The sequence below is a fragment of the Tamandua tetradactyla genome, chromosome 4 (assembly GCF_023851605.1).
Source record: "Tamandua tetradactyla isolate mTamTet1 chromosome 4, mTamTet1.pri, whole genome shotgun sequence".
Lineage (NCBI taxonomy): Eukaryota > Metazoa > Chordata > Mammalia > Pilosa > Myrmecophagidae > Tamandua > Tamandua tetradactyla.
This window is the reverse complement of record NC_135330.1, coordinates 197,903,822-197,927,563: the sequence shown is the minus strand read 5'-3', so window position 1 is coordinate 197,927,563 and position 23,742 is coordinate 197,903,822. Positions and strand designations below refer to the sequence as shown.

General features: G+C 47.1%; 1 protein-coding gene and 1 pseudogene across 1 annotated transcript in view; one reads left to right on the top strand and one right to left on the bottom strand.

The window, feature by feature from the left end:
* The first annotated feature begins 12,365 nt into the window (after nt 1–12,365).
* LOC143679649 (mitochondrial import inner membrane translocase subunit TIM14 pseudogene) lies at nt 12,366–12,639 on the top strand (annotated as a pseudogene).
* Nucleotides 12,640–18,894: 6,255 nt separating this feature from the next.
* The window catches only part of KL (klotho), a 43,937-nt gene continuing 39,089 nt past the window's right edge, over nt 18,895–23,742 (bottom strand). The window contains exons 4-5 of the mRNA XM_077159009.1: nt 21,465–22,566; nt 18,895–20,984 (exon numbers count right to left, since the gene is read on the bottom strand). Of these exons, the coding sequence (XP_077015124.1) occupies nt 20,647–20,984; nt 21,465–22,566 (1,440 nt within the window). The 3' untranslated portion in view covers nt 18,895–20,646. The remainder of the gene's footprint in view (nt 20,985–21,464; nt 22,567–23,742) is intronic.

Genomic DNA, 23,742 nt, shown 5'->3' with positions numbered 1-23,742 from the left:
GCACAGCCGCTCCCGGAAGTCCGCCTGCTTCTGTGCTAGGAGGACAAGAGCTGGTCTGGCCCACCTCCCCCGTGGGCACCTCTGGACGGGAAGGGGGCGTCCTCCTGGGCCATCAGGGCTCGGCCCGGCTTCTGCATGCAGCTTCCCCCACCGCACCCCCCTCCCACATCCAGCTGCCCTTTCACCACCTTGACGCTGCCCAAATCCCATCCTTCTCCCCCAGGACACCCCGATGCCTTTGGTTTTCAGGGGTTTTGCACCCATCTAGCCTTGTGGGAGGGGCTTCCAGGTGGCATGGGGTCTCCACAGGTGCAGGGACCCCTTGCAGAGGGGTCCCCAGGGAAGTACCCATGTGGAGAGGAGGCCCTGCCGTGGGGCTGCCTGACAACAGGGGACGATGGGCCACACCCCAAAGGACAAAAGTCAAAGACGCTGTGTGAAGGGGCACCAGGCTAGGGGTCACTGGGCAGGAAATCAAGGCCCTAGAGTTTGGCTCCCGCGAGGCCCCCAGTTTCCTGCTGCTGTACCCTCCACAGGGAAAAGGAACAAGGAAACGGGCGGCCCTATTGAAGCTGCGCAGCCGTGCCACCTCCCTGGGGATGTGCAGGCAGGTCACGATGGTTTGGGAGAAGTGAAGGATTCCAGCCATCTGAAATTAAATATGTCCTCTGAAGAGCAGGCACAAGTGGGGTGCAGACACAACCGGGGTGCAGCACAAGGGGGGAGCAGGCACGAGTGGGGAGCAGGCACAACCGGGGTGCAGCACATGTGGGGAGCAGGCACGAGCGGGGAGCAGGCACCCACCCGGGCTCCGCCGGAGCTGCCCGCTGGGAGCGCGAGGGAAGAAAGCTCGGTGGGGCCGGTGCTTCGCGCCTGCAGTGACCAGGGTTGAAGAAACCCGGAATGGCGAAGGCGGCACATCTCTTCTGGGCCGTTGGAAGGTCCCGTACGAGCCCGGCGCGGGTGTCGCCGCCCAGAAAACATCGGCCGCGGCTCCAGGTGAACAGCAGGCGCGTCACGGGCCGCGTGGCCCGCGTGGCAGAGGCCGCACGGCTGGCCCAGCCTCCCGGCCACCCCGGACGCCCTCGCTGCGTCCCGCAGGCCGGACCCGGCCGCTCCCGAGGCAGGACGCGCTCGCCGGCTGGGAAGGGCCTGCAGACCAGCCGCGTCACGGGGCGGGACGGCCGAGGGGCGCCCTGCCTCCTCCGAGAGGACGGGACACCTCGGGCTCCTGCGCGGGGCCAGGAGAGGGGAGCGGCCCGCCCGGGCAGGGCCCGGCGCGGGGCACACGAGGCCGACCGCGGACGCAGGACACGGGGCCCAGCCGGGCCGGGGCCAAGAGGACGCCCGGGATGCTGGGCGGGGGGAGAGCCGGGCCGGCGGCCAGCAGGCCACTGCAGAGCACGTTCCCGGGAAAGCTGGGGCCGAATGAGGGCGGCGGCCGGGGGAACCCGGGGACCCTGGGGCCCCGCAGCTTCAGCCTGGGAGCGGGAGGCTCGGGAAGCCCCTGGGGGCTCCGGGCTGCGCTGCTCCTCTTCCTCCGCCCACGTCGCCTGGCGTCGGCAGAAGCCCCGTCCGCAGGCCAGCTTCCCTCCACGGGCCGAGCGCCCGCCCTGTCCGCGGAGCTTGCTTCTGGCTGCATTTACAGCTGCCTCCCCCTTCCCGTGTAGCTGTGCACCAGCCCCCACAGCAGTGTCAGGAGCCATCATCATGGTCTCCATCCTCTAGACTACATCGAGCACAGGAAGGAAGGAGACTCTCCCGAACCCCCCAGCTGGGACACAGAAATCCAGACCATCTGACACTTGCTCCCGGCTCCCCTTGACGAACGGTGCTGGAATAAATGGTGCAGAGTGGAGGTCAGGAAGCTGGGCTGGGCTGCGAGAAGGCCCCGGCCAGAGTCGGCTGAGTGGATCTCCTAAGGAGTGGACGTCTATGTCCAACTACAGAAGTCTCCGTAACAGAGAAGGCACTCATGGAGCTTCCCAGCAAGCTTTCCAGTGGATTCCACTTCTAAAAGGAGAACAACCTCTGGCCAAAGGACCGGAATAGACATTTCTCCAAAGATGTGCAAATGGCAATGAGCACATGACATATGCCCAACATCACTAATCACCAGGGAGATGCAAACCAAAGCCACAATGAGATGCCACTTCACACCCACTAGGGCAACTGCGATCAGAAGGGCAGATGACAAGTGTTGGGGAGACGTGGAGAAACCAGAACCGTCCCACACGGCCAGCGGGAATGTGAAACGGCACAGCCACTTGGGAATGTGTCTAGCCATTCCTCAGAAGGACAAACATGGTCATGACATGCACCTCAAGTCCGTCCTAGGTATAAATCCAAGAGAAATGAAAACACACGTCCACACAGAAACCTGTGTGCAAATGTTCACAGCATTCGCAACAGTAAGAAGTGGAAACAACCTAAATGCCCATCCACTGAATAATGCGTACATAAAATGTGGAACACCACTTATGCAAGGGAATATTGTTCAGCAGTAAAAAGGAGTGAAATACTGACACATGCTACAATGTGATGAATCTGGAAAACCTGATGCTAAGTGAAAGAAGCCATACACAAAACGGCACATAGTATATGACTCCATTTACTTGAAATGTCCGAAATAGGCAAACTCATAGAGACAGAGGGACACTAGCGACGGTTGCCTATGGCAGGTTGGGGATAACAGCTAAGGGACATGGGGGGTGCGTTTTGGGGTGAGGGAAATGTCCTAAAATTGATCGTGGTGATGGCTGCACAACTCTGAATATACTAACCATTGAACTGCTAACTTCAAATGGGTGAATTCTATCTCACTAAAGCTGTTTTAAAAATGGCCAGGGGATCTGCAATTTTTCTATTTATTCTTTCAAATTCTTCTTTATGCTCTTCCAGTGTCTTTTAAATATCTTTTATGTTGCTGTGAATCCTTGATTAGTTTTTGCAGATTCTGTGTCCCGTCTGGTGATTTAATAAGCTCATTTGACTGGGCCATAGCTGCAGGAGTTTTCACGTGCTTTGTGATTTTCTGTTGCATATGGGGCACCTAAATTTTTAAAGGTTATTTTGTAAGTTAATTTTCTTCACACATCTATGGTTTTGTACTTAGATGTGCATTGAAAGCACCTTTTGCACTTGGTGTATCATTCCTTTCCAAAATAAATAGAAAAATAGCAGATCTTGCAGAGATAACAGGTGCTATGGACCAAATTAAAAGTATACTAAAGGCACACAACAGCAGATTTGAAGAGGTAGAAGAAAGAGCAAATTAGAAAATAGGACAATTGAACTAAACACATAAAAGAAAGGATGGCAAGAAAGATGGAAAAAATGGAGCTAGATCTCAGGGAAAAGATAGGTAACATGAAGCACACAGGATAAGAATTATTTGTGTCCCAGAAGGAGAAGAGTAAAAGGATAGGAAGGCTAGTTGAAGATATAATGGGAGAAAACGTCCCAACACTAATAAAAGACATAAATATGCAAAGCAAAGAAGTCCAATGAATGCCAAATAGAAAGAATCCAAACAGGCCTCTTCCAAGACACATACTGACCAGAATGTCAACTATTGAAGAGAAGTGAAAAGTCATGAAAGCATCAAGGGAAAAGTGACTCACTATTTGTCAAGGAAACCACATAAGACTGAGCTCAGACTACTCAACAGCCACCATGGATGTGAGAAGGCACTAGTATGATGTATTTGAGATTCTGAATGACAGTGATTTCCAGCCAAGAATTATTTATACTGCTAAATGGTCCTTCAAAATTGAGGGAGTGATTAAAATTTTCACTAACAAGATTAAGAGAATTTGCCCACAGGAGACTTGCCCTGTAAGAAACATTAAAGGAGTTTTGTCAACTGAAGGAAAAAAAAGAAAGACCAGAGAGGGAGGTCTGGAGGAGAGCTCAGAATTGAGGAGTAGCAGTAAGGGTGACAAGGGATCATAAGGGAGGGAAAGGAATATAAAGATCTGATAATATATACTAAATGATAAGATAGTAGATTCAAGAACTTTACAGTAATAACTCTGAATGTTAATGGACTAAACCCACCAATTAAAATATGCAGATTGGCAGAATAGATTTTAAAATGTGATCCATCTGTGTGCTGCTTAGAAGACCCAACTTAGTCCTAAGGATATAAATAGATTGAAAGTGAAAGGATGGAAAAGGGCATTTTATGCAAGCTCTAACCAAAACAAAGCAGGGGTAGCTACATTAATCTCAGATAAAATTGACTTTAAGCATAAACATGTCATAAGAGACAAGAAAGGACATTATATATTAATAAGAAGTACAATTCACCAAGAAAAATAATAGTCAAAAATGTTTATGCTCCCAATCAAGGAGCTCCAAAGTACATGAAGCAAATACTGGCTAAATTCAAGGGCGCAATTGATATTTCAACACTAATAGTAGGAGACGTCAATACACCACTCTCCTCTATCGCTAGAACAACCAGACAGAGAATCAATAAGGAAACAGAGAATTTAAACAATGTGATAAATGAATTAGACCTAGCTGATATATATAAATAGATCATTACACCCTAAAATACCAGTATATAGATTCTTCTCTGGTGCTCATGGAACATTCTCCAGGATAGATCATATGCTGGGACATAAATCAGGTCTTTATGAATTTAGTAAGATTGAAATTATTCAAAACACTTTCTCTGACCACATCAGAATTAAATTGGAAATCAACAATCACCAAAGAACAAGAGCTTTTGCAAATATATGGAGATTAAGCGACATACTTTTAAACAATCAGTGGATCAGTTGATCTTAGAGAAATTGGCAAATATCTGGAGACAAATGAAAATGAAAATACAACATATCAGAACTTGTGAGATGTGGCAAAGGCACTGATGAAAGGGAAATACCGTAAATGCCTACATTAAAAAAGAAAAACGAGCAAAATAGAGGACCTAACTGCTCACCTGGAGGAACTAGAGAAAGAACAGTAAGCTAACCCCAAAGCAAACAGAAGAGAAATAACAAAGCTTAATGTAGAAATAAATGAACTGGAGAACAAAAAAAATTTTGAAAGAAACAACAAAACTAAAAGTTGGCTATTTGAGAAAATCAGTAAAATTGTTGGACCCCTAGTTGGATTGACTAAGAAAAAAAAAAGAGAGGGTGCAAATAAACAAAATTAGAATGAGAAGGGAATTATTACTATGGATTCTGATGAAATTTAAAAAATCATAAGAAGATACTATGAACAACTATACAACAACAAACTAGATAATTTAGATGAAATGGACAAATTTCTAGAGACATATGAGTTACCAACACCATCTCAAGAAGAAATAGATCTTAAACCAATTACAAGTGAAGAGATTCAACTAATTATCAAAAATCTTCCTACAAAGAAAAGTTCAGGGTTGGAAGGCATCACATTCCAAAATGAACACCGATTCTGCTAAAACTCTTTCAAAAAATTGAGGAAAAAGGATCATTACTTAACTCATTTTATGAAGCTAATATCACTTTAATACCAAAACCAGATAGAGACATTACAAGAAAGGAAAACTGCAGATCAATTTCCCTAGTGAACATAAATGCAAAAATTCTCAATAAAATTCTAGCAAATTTAATCCAATGATACATTAAAAGAATTATACACCAAGACCAAGTGGGGTTATACCAGGAATGCAAGGATGGTTCAACATAAGAAAATCAGTTAATGTAATACAGCATATAAGCAAATTCAACAGTAAAAATCATGTGATCATATTGATTGATGCTAAAAAAGCTTCTGACAAAATTCAGCATCCTTTTCTGGTGAAAACAGTATAAAAGGCAGGAATTATAGGAAACTTCCTCAACATCATAAAGGGTATATATGAAAAACCCACAGCCAGCATCATTCTCAATGGTGAGAGATTGAAAGCATTCCCCTTAAGATCAGGAATGAGACAAGGATGCCCATTGTCACCACTACTGTTCAACATTGTAATGGAAGTCCTAGCTAGAGTGATTAGGCAGGAGAAAGAAATAAAAGACATCCAAATAGGTAAGGAAGCAATAAAACTTTGATTATTCATAGACGACATAATCCTATATTTGGAAAATCCTGAGAAATCCATGACAAAGCTACTCAAGTTAATAAATTTAGTATGGTGGCAGAATACAAGATAAATGCACAAAAATCAGAAATGTTTCTATAAACAAATAATGACTTAAACATGGAGGCAATTAAAAAAAAAAAAAAAACTTCATTCAAAATAGCCACTAAAAGAATCAGGTATTTAGGAATAAGCTTAACCAGGGAAGTAAAAGCACTGTACACACAAAACTACAAAGCATTGTTTAAAGAAATTAAGGAAGATGAAAGATATTCCATGCTCATGGATAGGAAGGTTGAATGTTGTTAAGATGTCAATCCTGCCTAAACAGATCTATACATTCGGTGCAATATCAGTCAAAATTCCAACAGCCTTTTTTGAACACTTGGCAATGCTAGTATCAAATTAATTTGGAAAGGAAAGAAACCTCAAATAGCCAAAGATAGTCTTAAAAAAGGAGAGCAGCATAGGAGGAAAGGAGGATTAACACTTCCTGACTTTAAAGCTAATTACAAAGCCATAGTTGTCAAAACAGCATGGCATTGGCTCAAAGAGAAGTATTGATCAATGGAAGTGAATTGAGAGTGTGGAGATTGACCACCAAATTTATGATCAGTCGATTCTCAATAAGTCTCCCAAATCTATTGAATTGGGCAGAATAGACTTTTCAATAATTGGGCTTGGGGAAAGTGGATAGCAATACTCAAAAAAATGAAAGAGGACCCACCTTATACACAAATTAATTCAAAATGGATTAAAGACCTAAATATAAGAGCTAATACTATAAAATTCCTGGAAGAAAACATAGGGAAACATCTTCAAGACCTAGTAATAAGAGATAGTTTCCTGTACTTTACACCCAAAGCACAAGCAACGAACAAAAGAATACATAAATTGGAGTTCCTCAGAATCAAAATCTTCTGTATCTCAAAGGATTTTATCAAAAAGGTGAAGAGGCAGCCAACTCAATGGGAAAAAATAATTGGAAACCATACATCAGATAAAGGTTTGATACCCATGTACATGAAGAAATTATACAATTCAACAGCAAAAGAATAAAGAACCCAATTATAAAATGGGCAAAAGATACAACTAGACATTTTTCTGAAGAGCAAATACACATGGCTAAAAAGCACATGAAGAGTGCTCATCTTTAGCTACAAGGGAAATGCAAATTAAAACTATAATAAAATAGCACCTCACACCTGTAAGAATGGCTGCCATTAAGCAAGCTACAAATGTTGGAGAGGATGTGGAGAAATTGAAACACTTATTCACTGCTGCTGGGAACGTGTAATGGTACAGCCACTGTGGAAGACACTTTGGCGGTTCCTCAAAAAACTAAACATCGAGTTGCCATAGGACCTGGTAACACCACGACTTGGTAAATACTCAGAAGAGATGAAAGAAGTGATACAAATGGACATTTGCACACTGATGTTCAGAGCGGCACTTTTCACTATTGCTAAAAGATGGAAACAGTCCAAGTACCCATCAACAGATGAGTGGATTAACAAGACGGGGTGTGTACGCACGATGGACTGTGATGCAGCAGGAAGATGAGATGAAGTCCTAAAGCACATGACAACGTGGCTGAGTACTGGAGGACACAGCACTCACTGAAATGAGCTGACACGGAAGGACAGAGCTATCTAATCTCAGTATTATGAGTGGGGTAAAGATGACAATGTCAAGGTTAGGCAAGCCAAGTAAGTTACTCTGAATAAAAGGCCAAGAAGTGATCACTCCCAGACGGAAAGTCAAGGCAAGATTTTGGGGATAGATGGGGAATATGGCGCTCTCAGCCCACACTACCCTCTCTCCTTCCCCCTTCTTCTCTCCTTCCTTTCTCCCTTCTTTCCTCTCTTTCTCTATTTCTCTTTTTCTTCCCTCCTTCCTTCCCTAAAAATAAAAATAAAAACATCAAAATAATCAATGGAAATAGAAAATGTTAAATGTATATGGCTTTTAAAAAAGAAATTGGTTAAATAATAATACCTCTGATATCATTAAGAGAATGGCAAGATCTTCAATCTCTAAAAAGAAATAATGAGCTGGGAGCACATTAGGGACAGACAACTCCCACTCCTTCTCCTCCCGCCCAGCCCTTCCCCACTGCAGGAGAGGAGATGCCAGGAGGACTCACTGGACTCCGTGATGCTGTCTGGGCATGGTCACTGCATGGCCAGGTGTTACACACCTGTGTGCCCTCCTCCCTGCGCCCAGCTGGGCCCCCAGTAAAGGACGCTCTAGGGATGGTGCCCTCTCACTCCCCGCCCCTCCCACCCCCACCCCAGCTCCCCCAGCAGCATGCCCTGGTGTGCTGGCCCTGAGGTTCAGACTCAGCAGCACGTAGGAACCCTGACTCAGGGCACTGAGTTGAAATCGCTTTCTCCAGCCTTCCACTGGAGTTCTCGCAGGTTTGCACAGCGATTTTGCCCATGCCAAGAAAAAGAGAAAAAAGGAAGCTTGGATGCTTCATAGAAGAAATGTACCTTCTGTTTTTCCTGTGGTTGATATAATGTCCTTCTCCTGGGAGCAGAGCCAGCTACATAATTTGAAAAATGAAAATGCAGGTCCCTTGTTCAAAAAGAAGGAAAAAAAATCCATTAAAGATACTAAAATATAAAGCTTTTTCCATTAAAAATATTTTATTACTTATAAAACATAATGGAGTAATAGTGATACATGAGTAACAACACAAACTTGCAGATGCAAAAAAAAACACTTTTGTATCACAATTTTATATAATACAGTAAATAATAATAATAGTGTGATATCTGGATTTATCATAAGATTTTTTGGCTCACTTTTATTAGAACATCATAATCTATACTTTTAGCAACCCTATTTTTGATTAATATAACTGAAAATGGCATCAGTCACTTTTGGCAAATACAAGATTGCAAATAATTTTTGATAAATTTTCATCTCAAGAAGGATCTTTTTGTTTATGCAATAGTTACTGGATCTGTTAAGAGTATTTTATAGGCCATGACAACATTTGGACAAATTTGTGATGTATGCCTAGTACACACTGGTGACGATGATCCTTGCAAAACGATTTTCTAAAAAGATTTAACTATTTACACAAATCAGCTTCTTGTAAGTCTGAGGTTAATTTCAATGCAAAGTTGTATAATGTCTTTTTATGCTTCCTCTGACATTTTCTGTAACTCGTGGAGCAACTGTTGCCAATTCTGCTGCTACTACTGCCACCACCACACCATCTGGACCTGGCTCGGGGCCTGGCGAGCCCTGCAGACCCCACGCTGCTCTGTACTGATCTGAGGTGTGCACATGGGAGCTGGGTGGGCTTCCCACTGGGCGGCCTTCCCACTGGATGGGCTTCCCACTGGATGGTTTCCCACTGAGTGGACTTCCCATTGGGTAGGTTTCCCACTGGATGGGTTTCCCACTGAGAGGACTTCCCATTGGGTAGGTTTCCCACTGGGCAGGCTTCCCACTGGATGGGTTTCCCACTGGGCGGGCTTCCCACTGGATGGGTTTCCCATTGGGTGGGTTTCCCACTGGATGGGTTTCCCACTGGATGGGTTTCCCACTGGATGGTTTCCCACTGGGCGGGCTTCCCACTGGATGGGTTTCCCACTGGATGGGTTTCCCACTGGATGGTTTCCCACTGAGTGGACTTCCCATTGGGTAGGTTTCCCACTGGGCGGGCTTCCCACTGGATGGGTTTCCCACTGGGCGGGCTTCCCACTGGATGGGTTTCCCATTGGGTGGGTTTCCCACTGGATGGGTTTCCCACTGGATGGGTTTCCCACTGGATGGTTTCCCACTGGGCGGGCTTCCCACTGGATGGGTTTCCCACTGGATGGGTTTCCCATTGGGTGGGTTTCCCGCTGGATGGGTTTCCCACTGGATGGTTTCCCACTGGATGGTTTCCCACTGGGCAGGCTTCCCACTGGATAGGTTTCCCACTGGATGGGTTTCCCACTGGATGGTTTCCCACTGGGCGGGCTTCCCACTGGATGGGTTTCCCACTGGATGGGTTTCCCACTGGATAGGTTTCCCACTGGATAGGTTTCCCACTGGATGGGTTTCCCACTGGATGGGCTTCCCACTGGATGGTTTCCCACTGGGCAGGCTTCCCACTGGGCGGGCTTCCCACTGGATGGGCTTCCCACTGGGCGGCCTTCCCACTGGATAGGTTTCCCACTGGATGGGTTTCCCACTGGATGGGTTTCCCACTGGATGGGTTTCCGGCTGGATGGGCTTCCCACTGGATGGTTTCCCACTGAGTGGACTTCCCATTGGGTAGGTTTCCCACTGGGAAGGCTTCCCACTGGATAGGTTTCCCACTGGATGGGTTTCCCATTGGGTGGGTTTCCCGCTGTGGCCATGGGCTGTTACACGACCACAACCATCCCCATATGGACACGGTCACCAGTGTCCTGTCTCTGCTGTTGTGCGTCATGTCCCCTCAGACTTCACAAAACACAGGTTCAAAGATAAAATTACGAAGAATTTCAAGACAGTGACAGAAGAAATTAAACCAAGTGCCAGACCCTTCTCAACCCAGGCTCCATGGGACAGCCCAGGTTGCCGGAGTCGAGGCACACAGCAGGAGTGTTTCCTGTTTCTCAGCCACTAGTGCTTTGGAGTGGAGTGTTTAGTGCACTTTTATGACCAATCTAGCAAGGAATTTGTCTCATAAATCTGTCATTTATCCTCTTTCCTCCTAGAAATGGTAGACGGCTTGTGCAGCTAAGTCAGCAATTGTCTCTCTTTTCCTTGCAAATCAGTTGGCTACATTTTCTAGGAAAGCAGTGTGAATATAACTCTAAATAGTCACTAATGACCTAAATTAGTTTCTGGGTCTTTCTGGGCTCCTGATTTTCTCCAGGAGTTATTATCTTAGGCATAGGATAGCACTGGACTCACTCAGCCATTTGAGAAAATAATGCATATAAATTCAGTCCACTGAACAATGAAGAGTACAAGTTCTGAAGCATTCCTGCCTGTTCATGTCCCCAATTCCATCTCCATTTTCGTACTGTGGGCTTTTAGTATATGATTAACCTCTGTAAGCCTCAGGTTTCCCCATCTGTAAAGTGGGGATAACAGCATACCTTTAAAGATAGGCTTAACTCCACAAGTAAAACTCACTGCCCTCCCCTCAGTGTGGGATATCACCATGAGCCTGGTCCTTCCTCATGAGAAAGACTTATTGATCACCAGGGGGAAGAGAAATGAAGGAAAATAAAGTTTCAGTGGTTGAGAGATTTCGAAAGTCGAGAGGCCATTCTGGAGGTTATCCTTATGCATCACAGAATGTCCCTTTTCAGTTTTAGGTGTATTAGAGCAACTAGAGGGAAATGCCTGAAACTGTTCACCTGCAAGCCAGTAGCCCCGATGCCTGAAGACAACCGAATAACTGCAGGGCTTTCACAGCGTGACCAAGTGATTGTGAACCCTTGTGACTGACAGTCCCTTTGTCCAGCACATGGACAGATGAGTAAAAATAAATAAATAATGGGGGAATGGGGGAAGATGGGATGTTTGGGTGTTCTTTTTAACTTTTATTTTTATTTTTATCCTTATTCTTATTGTTTTGGGGGTAAAGAAAAAGTTCAGAAATCGATGGTGATGAATGCACAACTATACAATGACACTGAACCATTGATTGTGCACTTCAGTTGATTATATGGTATGAGAATATATCTCAATAAAATTGCATTTAAAAAAGATAGGGGGCGGGCCGCGGTGGCTCAGCGGGCAAAGTGCTTGCCTGCTATGCCGGAGGACCTCGGTTCGATTCCCGGCCCCAGCCCATGTAACAAAAACGGAGAAACGGAATGCAATAAAGCAGGAAAATGTTTAAAGATGTTTCCCTTTCTTCCTTCCTTCCTTCCTTCTATCCTTCCTTCCTTCTCTCTGTCTTTCCTTTAAAAAAAAAAAAAAAAAAAAAAAAAAAAAAAGATAGGGGGCAATGCGATGGTGGCTCAGTGGCAGAGTTCTCGCCTGCCATGCCGGGACCCGGGTTGGATTCCCGGTGCTGCCCGTGCATAACAAACAAACAAACAACAACAACAAAAAGATAGGGGTTGGGCCGAGGCGTGCGTGAGTGGCGGCCCGCAGGCTGCAATGAGCTGAGCTCCTGCTGCAGGCAGGGCAAATGGGCCGAGTTCGTGCGGACTCCAGCCCCTGCTCCACCAGCCCCCCTGCCCCCCTAGCAGCCCACAAAAATCAGCACCTGTTGGGGACTCGCAGGCCAGGTCAGTGGTAGCAGTTGACCATTGCGGCTGCAGGATTTGTAGGCTGGTAGGTTTTGCAAGCCATGAAGCATATGGAGCCTCAAGTAAAACACATTTTTCAAAGTCTTCCAAAATCTGCCCTCAGTGGTGGCTGTTACAGAAGTGGGTTTGAGCCCAAAATGACAAGAAGGGAAGCAGCATTCATTCTAGGTGTCAGCCTGACTGCCAATAAAGGAAAAGTAAGAGATGCTCTCAAATCACCCAGGCCAGGCAGGATCTCCTTAATTAGCAGCCAAAATCAGTGGGGCTAAAGATTTTCCAGAAGGTCAAGCTAAAAGATGAAGTAAATATAGGATGAAAATTTTCAGTTCATGTTAGTTTATGTATATGATTACCAACTTTTTATACTAAACTGCCTCAAAGCTGTAACTTTAAGAAATGATTTAACACAAAGCCTTGTTATAATTTTAAATTTGAATCAGATTACAGACTATTTTAGGATATTTGGAGACTAATGATTAATTATGGATAAATGTACTTATAGCAATTGATTAGAAGTATTAACTGCTCATTTAGCTAATAAGCTGGTGCTGCTGTATGCCCGGCATTTCTCAAGGCAGGGTGACAGGACAGTCCCAGCACTCAAGGAGCTGCCGGCTTCATGGGGGCTAATGAGCAGGTAATTAAAATGCAGTGGGGCAGTGCAGCAGTGGCTCAGTGGCAGAATTTCTGCCTGCCGTGCCATAGATCCAGGTTCAATTCCCAGTGCCTGCCCGGGCAAAAAAAAACACAATACAATGATGTCATGATAGAATTAGCGCACACTGCTGTACAGTGGGGCCTCTCACCTCATTGGGAGAAGAGGGTGTTCGAGGCACAGAGATCTCCAGGGTAGAAAGGAGAGGCCCTCTGCTTGGAACCTGTCAGCCAAGTGAGTAAGAAAATGATCACACATATATGTATCAGAATTAAAAGAACTCAGACTTCATACTTTAAAAACTACAATAGAATTATAAAAAGAAACTTGGGGGTACAGTCCTGTTTTTAATCAAGAACATATTTCACATTGTATTCAGCTAACCCCTTGACTGTTCATAAATTGTTCCTTTCAAGGTTTTTTTTTCGACAAAGTTTTGTGGCTGCTGTGACCAGCTCAGCACCACTGAGAAACTGAAAGTGCCCTCGGTATCAAATATTTTTCAGCTTGAACACTGAAGAACTTACACACTAATGAATTTAAATGACATTTGAAGGCAAATAGTTCATGATTGTTCTAACAGTAAAACATGTACAGTGTCATAAGGGTCTTAACCAGAAATGGTGAAAATACCAAAGGTAAATTAGTCTGTGATCACCAAATGGAGAATTCTGTATTGTGCAGTTCTCAGATGAACGTAGTTTACCAACTGCCATCTAAACTTTCTCAAATCATCTTAAAGAGTTTTAATTATTAATAGAGTTCACAGGAAATTTCAAGGTAAACATAGCAGAGAGAATCCTTTGCTGTTGGTATGTGTTTAGGGCACTTTGAAGTACAGGCATACGGGCTATTTTGGTTTATTTCATCCTGTTCCCATTTAAAATCTTTCTGCTTAAGTCTGTTCATTGTGTCTTTAGAGTAAGATATAGCATCAGCCTAAAACAAAGCAAAACAAAACGATAGGGCTCGACTTTTGATAATGATCGTATAACCATAGAGCTTTTATCGTGTGACCGTGTAATTGTAAAAACCTCGTGACTGACACCCCTTTATCCAGCGTATGGATAGATGAGTAATAAAACAGAGACATGCATGAAAATAATAATAACAGGTTGGCAATACGGGGAAAACACCCCCTACGTAAACCATGGACATAGTTACCATAGTACTTTAACCATCTTTTATCAATTCTAACTACCGTTAAAAATAGAAGCTGCATCTGAGCTATAGTTTTTTGTTTGTTTGTTTGTGTCTTTTTTTATTATTATTTTTATTTTTTCTCTATATTAACATTCTATATGTTTTTCTGTTGTTTTGCTAGTTCTTTTCCTAAATCGATGCAAATGTACTAAGAAATGATGATCATGCATCTATGTGATGATGTTAAGAATTACTGATTGCATATGTAGAATGGAATGATTTCTAAATGTTGTGTTAATTTCTTTTTTTCTTTAATTAATTAAAAAAAATGGCCTGTAAAATTAAAAAAAAAAAATAGTAGAGGGCGGGCCACGGTGGCTCAGCAGGCAAGAACGCTTGCCTGAAATGCCAGAGGACTGGGTTCAATTCCTGGTGCTTGCCCATGTAAAAAATAAAATAAAATAAATAAATAAATAAAAATAGTAGAATCACACAAAAAAAATGTTATCATGAATTGCAACAAATTTCCCACAGCAATACAATGCTGGTGGCAGGCTGCTGTGTGGGAGTCCTGTGCTTTGTGCATGATCTGTAAACCCACAGCTTCTCTAATAAAAAATGAAATACACAGAAAGATAGGGCTTGATAAATGTTTGCTTTTACTCTCCAATCCCCTGACCTTCCTAAGAAGACACAAAGGCAAGCTTTAATATTAATTTGGGATATGAGCTGCAGGGAATACTTGCTCTGCTCTCTAAAGGGGTCTGTGAAGGAGCAGAAAGGGGAAACTGAGTCAGGGGCTCCGGGAGAGCCCGGTGGGCTGACTGGCTGCAGGGGAGCTCGGGAGGCAGCGCTGCGAGGAGCCTGGGCCCACCTGCCCACAGGCCCCGCGTGTCAGAGCCCGCAGCCACCTGCCCACGGCTGTCCTGGGGCCCCGGCAGCCGCGTCCAGTGACAGGACTGCCAGTGACACCAGCCCCAGGCCTCCTTCCCTCACACAACACAGACGGCAGGGGGTGTTGAAGGTTTGTGGGCTTTTTGAATGTGATGAGGGTTTTTAAAACCACCTCATGTCTGGCCATGAAGCTGAAGCACAAGCCAACTCAGAGTTAGGTAGAAAGGAATAGAGAATTCACAGACCAAAATCACATTCTGGTTTCATGGATTTTGCTGGTGCGAACCGAAATGTTAATTAAGGTTGGTTAACGAACCCTACATACCAATAGATGGGTGTCCAGTAAAAAAGTGATTTCCTCCTCAATAGGCATTATAAGCTGTGAGCGTGACCTGCTACCCGGGAACTTCTATGCCAGACCCGTGTCCCCCCCACTGCCCGTCTCCTGCTGCCCCGCCGGGGCTGAGCAGCTCCTGTGCCCGGGGCCCCCCGGCATCTCGCTCCCCACTGCCAGCCGCAGTAGGCCTGGCAGGCCTGTGCAGGGAAAAGAGGAGCCACTCGGAGGTTTTGCATATAGAACCGGTGACAAGGGCGGGGGCAGAGCTGCAAAGCCAACGAAGATGGGGAACCCCAGGGAGCAGGGGCAGGGACACCCGCTGCCACCCCGAGCTGCAGGGTTCAGGGGAGAGGCTCACGGGTAGAGGCCGGCAGGCCACCCGGGGACACTGGAGCCACGGAAGGGCCCCAGGGTCACACCCCAGACCCAACAGACCAGAGTCCCTGGGGTGGACTCAGGCCCCAGCAGTTTTTAAGACTCCTCAGTGACTGCACCGCACAGCCAGGGTGGAGGGCCCTGCTAGTGGCATCCCCTCGAAGCCGCCTTCCCGGGCCTGAAGCTGCCCCAGCTCAGCACCTGCAGAGGACGCCGAGCTGCCCCCAGCCCCACGCCCGGCCCAGGTCCCAGGCTCCAGGCCACCGGCCGGCTCTCAGGCCTGACGTGGTCATCCAGCTCCGCTCCATGGGCTGGATGTCTTTTCCTGCACTTTTCTGACTAGGCGAAGATGGAAGTTGAAATTGTTTTCCTTCTTTAACTAATGGGGTTAAAAACAGGGTTTGGAGACGAGTCACCGAGTGTGTCCTGGTGTGTGAGGCAGTCCCACTGTGGGACGGATTCCTCACAGCTTGTGTCCTTAGACAGTCACTAGTGACATTTTCTGCCCTTCACCCTCCCGTTTTCCCCAGCCTCGTTCCCCTGACATCAAATAGGGGACACTGACCACAAATGTGGGAGACAGAAATGGTCCAGAGAATGCTCAGCAACAAAGAAAACTCCCTTCAACAACATTTAATTGAAGGAATAAAAATGGAAAATATTAATGGTTCGGGGCAAAAAAAAATCTATGCATTCTAGGAAAATATAAGTATTTGGTGACGACACAAAGAGGTTCATTCTAGAAGGCAAGTTCCCTGTTTTTATCTGCAGAACAGAGACCTGAACCCTTGAAAAGTTCTTGTAAACAGAAAAATGAGCTGCTGGGGATAGGGGGGTGGCGAACAATGAGGGATGAGGAATATTCTAGAAAAAAGTTAACACACTCTTGGGTAACAATTAGGCTAGAGGTGCTTATTTCGGACAATTGTGTTACTGCCCTGCTACCTGGAAAGACAGGTCACAAAGCTAACGCACACACACTCACCTCCTCCTCTGAGTCGCGAGGCTGGGCTGTGCAGCTTCTAAGACACAGACCCACTCCTGGTGCCGGACCGTCGGCCCATGCAGCCGTGTCTGGGCAGAGGTGACGCCAGCGAGGGAATTCTCATCGTTCACTCGTCATTCACGCTTACATTTATTCAGTTAATCTGCATTTATTGAGCAGTATTGTGCTATATATATATATATACACGTTGTATATATTATGTATAAGGCCCTGAGGGGTCAGACACTAGAAAAACACAAACCAGACGTGGCCTCTGCTTTCCCCGCCGAAAGATCCCTCCGCCACGGGTGCTGGATGCAGCATCCAAACCAGCATTTAACTTCCCTTCCTGCACAGAAAGCATCGTTTGACATTAAATATTAATGGAGATGCTACGGAACAACGTAATTACTCTAGTAATTCAGGAAAGGGCATTATGAATTAGACTGAACACTGTTTGTGGAATCTATAAAAATAAAAAGTTTACTTTGACCCAAATTAAAACAGCATCCAGAACCAGGTGGACAGAATTCTTCCTTCCACATAGATGTTTCACAAATACATGTTTTAATGAAGATGTAAATTCCCGTGCCAATTGTTGCTGTAGAGTATAGAGCTTAAAAGACTCTTGAAAGAAATTTATTCTTCTAACTTTTTAAAATATCTTGGATTTCTTAATTATGCTTGGGCAGAGAAAGTGTTTCTTTCGGGTTCTGGCCCTTCACCACCCAACACTGTGGCCGCAGCCACACATGGCCACTGAGCCCTGCAAATGTGGTTGACCCAATCGAGATGCGCTGAACGCGGGAAACACACCAGATTTCTACCACTTAGTGCCTGTGCCGCTCTGAAACTGTTATGTACCCAAGAAAAGCCATGTCCTTTAATCCTAACTCACTGTTGGGGGGGGTCTTTCTGATTGCTTCCATGGAGATGTCTCCACGCTTTCAAGGTGGGTCTTAATCTGCCTGTTGAGGATTTTAAGAAGGAGGCATTTTGGAAAAAGCTTCAGAGCCAATACAAAAGAGAAACTTGGGAGATGCAGAAAGAAACACCCCAGGGGAAGCTCTGTGAAAACCAGAGGCCAAAGGCCCAGCAGATGCCAGCCATGTGCCTTCCCAGGCACGACAGAGGTGCTCCAGACCCACTGGCCTTCCTTGAGGTATATTTCCTGGGTGCCTTAGTTTGGACATTTTTTTATGGCCTTAGAACTGTAAACTCGTAATTTAATAGATTCCCTTTTTAAAAGCCAACCCTTTTCTGGTATATTGCATTCCAGCAGCATTAGTAAATACAGTGCCTCCAAAAGTATATGCTGAAATGATAATATTTTGGATATATCAGGAAAATGAAATATATGACTAAAATTTATTTCATCTGTGTCTTTTCACTTTTCAAGTTAAATCCATGGCTTGCCCTTTAGCTCTTTTGACGGCACTACCATAAATAATACAAGGGACACTTCCAGGGCGTTTGTAGGACCTAATGGTTGTTACTGGAAGGCAAACTTAAAATGAAAAGGGACACTACTGAATCTGGAAACCACCCTTCCAGAGGCAGACTGAACCGGGGTTACATACAAGGGTCACCTTGGCTCTGCATCTCGAGCCAGAGGGCAGGGTGCAGCACCATGGCAGGCCCCAGGGGGCAGCAAGGGCAGCCACGTCCAGCATGAGCGCCCTGCTTCCAGTCCCACAAGTCACGACAGACAAGCCTCAGGGAGGACAGAAGGGCCCTGCGCCAGTTCCCGCTCCCTCCTGTGCCCAGGGGCCTCCCGGCAGCTCAGCGGGGACCCCGAGGTGGCACGAGGCACTGCCAACACCCCAGCCCAGCAGCTCAGTGGCTGGGGCTCCCCGTTTTGCCCTTTGGGCTTTCTCTCTCCTCGGCTCTCACGGCATCAGAGAGGATCCCTAAGGGACAGCCTGGGCCCCTCCCCACCCCCTGCCTCTGACCTCCTGCGGTCAGAGATGCCTCCTCCCCTCCACCCTCCTGCTCCATGCAGCTCGGCCAGCTCAGAAGAAATGTGGCCGGAGGCCACTCAGGGTCCAGGAAAGAAGGCAGAGTCACTGCAATCCTTCACCAAGCAGCAGGTTCACGCCTCTGTGCGCTCAGGGTTAAAGGAAACACTGCACCAAGACAATAATTTTTAACAATGTTCATTATTTAACGGTAATTAACAATAAGAAACTAGTCCAACTGATAGGAATGGTTAAATAAGTTGTGACAAATTCATTTAGTGGAATACTATACAACTATTAAAAATCATGCTTTCACACACAAATGAGAAAGAAAACGCCAATCAGAATAATTAATGAAGCTAGATACATACACCATAATCTGACTAAAAGTAAACATGTAGAAATTGGTAAGAGTGGCTACCTTTGGATTCTAGATTTTCATCTTTATAGTTTCTGTGGTTTTCCACAGCCCTTATTTTTTTCCTTACATATGGTTTCTTTATATATAGTTTCTCTATTTTAAAATTTTTAATAATGAACATATATTACTCTTATAACCAGAAAAATATATACATAAAATCAGCTATTGATTTTGTAGTTTCCTATTTTAACAAGTACAATTTTAAAAAGACCACCACCAAAAAGCTTATCTTTCATGGAAAAACTCATTCCCTCTACAGATGATATAAAATATAGTACAGTGTTTTTTCGTACACTACAACCCTGTGCCGGTGAGGTCAGTCGTCACATAGCTTCCTGATATGTTATTGGCTTATTTATAAAACAAATGTTAAGATCAAGCCCAATTGCAGTGCAACAGAAAATCAGCAAGACTTGTTTAAGGGGCACTAAAGGATAACACCAAATTAGCTCTTTCTAGACTCTGTAGCAGATTTCAGTGTAAAAGTTAAAAAAAAGAAAGAAAAAAAACTAGTTCAAAGCCAATTCCACAGAAGTAGCAGCAAAAATAGGAAACGGGCTTTGGCGAGCACAAAAACAAATCTTCTAGTGATGTGAACCAGACTGCTTCGAACCTGCCGAGAATTTAGGAAACTAGAGAGTCAAAGAAATCACGACACAATCAAAAGTAGAGTCCCTCACCACAGGTTGGGTTATCATTCCATTCATATTCACTCAGGAACAGTCTCCCATCCCCAGATCTGCTCCAAAATATCAGGATTTTTAGTTAAATTACTCATAATTTTGCTCGGAAAGGCACTTTTCTCTCCCCGCCTCCTCCTAGAACTACCACAGCAAATGGCATTTCAGACCCGGCTCCCCAGGGGCCCAGCACCTCATGTTTATTCTCAACAAACATTCAGTGACTGTCCCCCATGCGCCCGTCCCCACAGAGCCCCCCTCAGAAGTCACGTAAGACGATGTACTGAGATTCGCTCTGCAGAGTTTACCATCTACCAGATACGTAAATGAACAAGAAGCAGCAGTTGAGAAAAAAACGCTGCTTTCAAAAGAATCCTTCCAACCAGTGCCCCAGGCCACCCTTCTCCGTGCTGCCATCTTCGTGCTCCTGGGAAAGGTGGCTCGGCAGGGGCTGGCGCGTGGAGCAGTTCCGAGACGCTTACGTGGGGCTTAACTTCCATCCTAACACTTGCAATTGTTACTTCACAAAAAAACACTCAATTTACAGACGGGCACCGATAAAAATACTCCTAAGGGTCTTATTTCCTGTCGATGAAATTTTTGCCTTTTGCATTCCAGAAGGAAAAACGCATTCCATTTTTCATCACCCGAACAGAACAATTCCAGTCAGTGTTTGCGTTATTCAGTATTTTACAGCCACGCACACCCATTTCGGAGCCTCTGTTGTGTGCCACACAAGGTGGTCTGAAGGTCAGATGCCTGAAGTCCACAGTTTCACAACCCCGAGAAGTGCAAACGGTCAACAGTCAATGTGTGTGCATAACTGGTTCAAAACAACAGAGCAAGGGAACGTTCGGAACTATCTGTAGCTGCTTCTACCTTTCTTCGAATAGTAAAAAATAAGGGAGAGGGAAATAACAAAAGCAAGCAATAGAAAAGCTATGAAAACCAGTAAAGACTTCCGGTTGTGAAAAAAGCTGCACTTGGTGCACGCGCCAACTTCTTGCGGACAGAATCGGCCGGGACTTCCCGGAGCGGGGAAACCATTGTTGTCGATAATTTCCCTGTAACGAGTCACGGACGGTTTGGGCACAAACTGGTTTGCAGCATAACCATAGAGGCCAAACTTGGGGGCTGTGCGATCGCTGAGCGAATAAACAAAGTATCCACGGAGATTGATGCCATCCAATAGGTAGGCTGAAACAACAGACAGACAGACACAAAACAAGACAACAGACACAAAGGACAGGAGAAGGGTTACGAGGCCAGTCCGCACACAACGCCTGGCCTTCACATCCCCTCGGAGCTCCAGGGAGATGCTCCAGACCAGGGACTCTAACTTCGGCTAAACGGGAGGCAGCAGCAAGGAAAGGCTTATTTATGCAAGACAAACCGGCAAACGTCAAGACAAATCAAGTCGGTCCCACAGCCTTTAATCTTGGCCCCGACTGTGCTTGGGTTGGAAACTCAGGCGCCGCAGCAGATGAGACAAAGGACAAAGGTGGTCCCATCTCGGAAGATTCCAGGTGGGCGCCGGGGACTTCTGGCCCTGCGCTCTGCGCTAAGCTCCTGCATCCCTGGGAAGCCGCCTCCGGCGGGGCAGGGGACGGCCAGCGCCACACCCTGGGCTGGGGGGGCCCTGGCAGGGATAGGGGTGTCGGTGCGCCAGCCCCTCACCTTTCAGCGCTTCGTTGACGTAACTCTGGATGTAGTAGCCCCGCAGCTCGTCCTGCGTGGCCAGCGGGTCGTCGTCGATGCCGCTGGACAGGACGTATACGGGGAGGTCCCCATACCTGGCCTTCAGCCAGCCGAGGACCTTGCGCAAGCCCCAGGGCACCACGGCCACCTGCCCGGGGGAGCTGAGCCACGTGATGTCGGTCATCTCCTGCACCTCCAGGTAGTCGTTGTACTTGGCCGGGTCCTCCTTCTCCCAGGCCACGAGGATGGTGGTGTCATGGGCCACGGCCAGGAAGTCGAAGGCGCCCCGGACCAGCCTCTTCTCGTCGTCGGTGAAGTAGGGCAGCAGGAAGTTGTTCCTCTGGCTCAGCCAGTCCCGCATGGCGCGGGGGTAGTCCCCGGAGCCGAAGACGGGCTCGGCCAGCCAGCCCACGTCGAACTGCAGCACCCGCTCGGCGCCCTCGGCGTCGCGCGCGGACAGCGGGCAGGCGGGCTCCACCCAGTCGGCGTGCAGCGCCAGGGACACGCGGCCGCCCTGCGCGCGCCGGAAGTGCCGGTCGTAGAGGCGCCAGGCCAGCGCGTGCGCGCGCAGCAGGGTGTGGGCGGCGCCGAAGCTCAGGGCGCGCGTGGGCGGCCGGCTGACGGTGATCCACAGGCGCACCAGGGGCCCGAGCTCGTGGAAGCAGAGGCGCGCGTAGTCGGCGAAGGCCAGCGCCGTGCGCGGGTTCTCCCAGGCGCCCTGCGCCGCCAGCGCGCGCGGCAGCCCCTGGCGCGGGGCCCCCGGCTGCCACAGGGCCACCACGGGCGTGACGTTGGCGCGCACGAGCTCGCCGGCCAGGCAGCGGTAGAAGCGCAGCACCGTGCGGTTCGCCGGGCCGCGGTCGCCCAGCGGCAGGAGCAGCGCCCAGTCCAGGGCGAAGTGGAAGTGCGAGACGCGCAGGTCGCGGAGCAGGGCCACCTGGGGCCGCAGCGCCGCCAGGTCCGCGCACGACGCCGGCCGCGTCGGGGCCACCGCGCCGGCCACGCGGACCAGCGGCTGGCTGCGGCGCGCGTCCCACAGGTACACGTTGGGGTCCGTAAACTGCGACAGGGTGGTGTCCACCTGGGAAGAGGGAAGCGAGCGTGAGCGTCCCCTGGACGCACGTGGAAAGACACGAAGACGCGGGAAATCCGGATTCGCCCGGCCACGCAGGCGCGGTGAGCTGGGGATTTAAAATATCTTTTCCTGAATGTAAGCTCCCGAGGAAGAAAGCTCTCCATTGTCCTCTCTGCGCGCAGGAAATGTGACTTGAATGTTTGAAAACCAAAAAAAAAAAAAAAAAAAAAAAATCTGAAGGTTGGGTGACGACACCGGCCTGCGTGGAGCAAGCAGAGCTCGGGCTCTCCTCTTAGCATAAAACCTACCAGTGCGGGGATTCGCTCGGTGGTAGAATCGCGCGGGCCATGCGGGAGACCCGGCTTCACTCCCGAAGCCTGCGCGTGCCAAAAATAGAAATTAAAAAAAAAAAAAAAAAGAAAAGCCGCCAGTGTTATGAGACTTTCAAATTAAAAAAAGAAGAAAAAAAAAAAACCAGGCAAAAAAAGAAGTGTAAAACCTGAGGTAGAGTCGGAACATGAACTGATACTTAAAATTCGCTTCTGCTTATCATGATCTAAACCCTAAACTGAGGTTTGCTGTAAGTAGAGGAGGCAAAAGGATAACCGCCACCTCTTACTGGCTTTAGGGATAGAGACAGAATGTAACAAATTAAGCCTGCCCGAGGGAAAGGGTCAATACTGTCACCCACCCAGAGAGGGGTTTTCTTCGCGTAAGTTTTTTTTTTTTTCTAAATTATTTTCCGGTGATGATCATGACAGTGATGGTTCTGAGTTATATGAACTAGAAGCCTCCACATGAAAGTAGGTGTTTAGGAAAGGTAGACAAATCATGCAATTGAAGTGGCAACGTCCTCAGGGGACACAAACGGAAAGTTCAGGCGGATGGAGCTGCCCCTCTCCCCGGCGGTGGAGCGGACGCCTCGGCTTACCCAGCTTTGCGATGTGCGGGGCCTTGGCCGCGTGCTGTGGGGATGCGCACGGCTGCTTCTTCTCCGGTGGGGTCAGGACCGCGTTTATAAAGGGAAGTGAGAAACAGCGACACTGCACGGGGGAGGGGAGCTGCCTTTTCTGGGAGGTTGCCTCGCTCACCCACGCGTGCGTTTCCCTCCCTGCTGCGGGGATGCTGAGTGGAGAATTTTCCGGCTTTCCTGCACCCGTGTCTGCTCAGCCTCACAAGGAG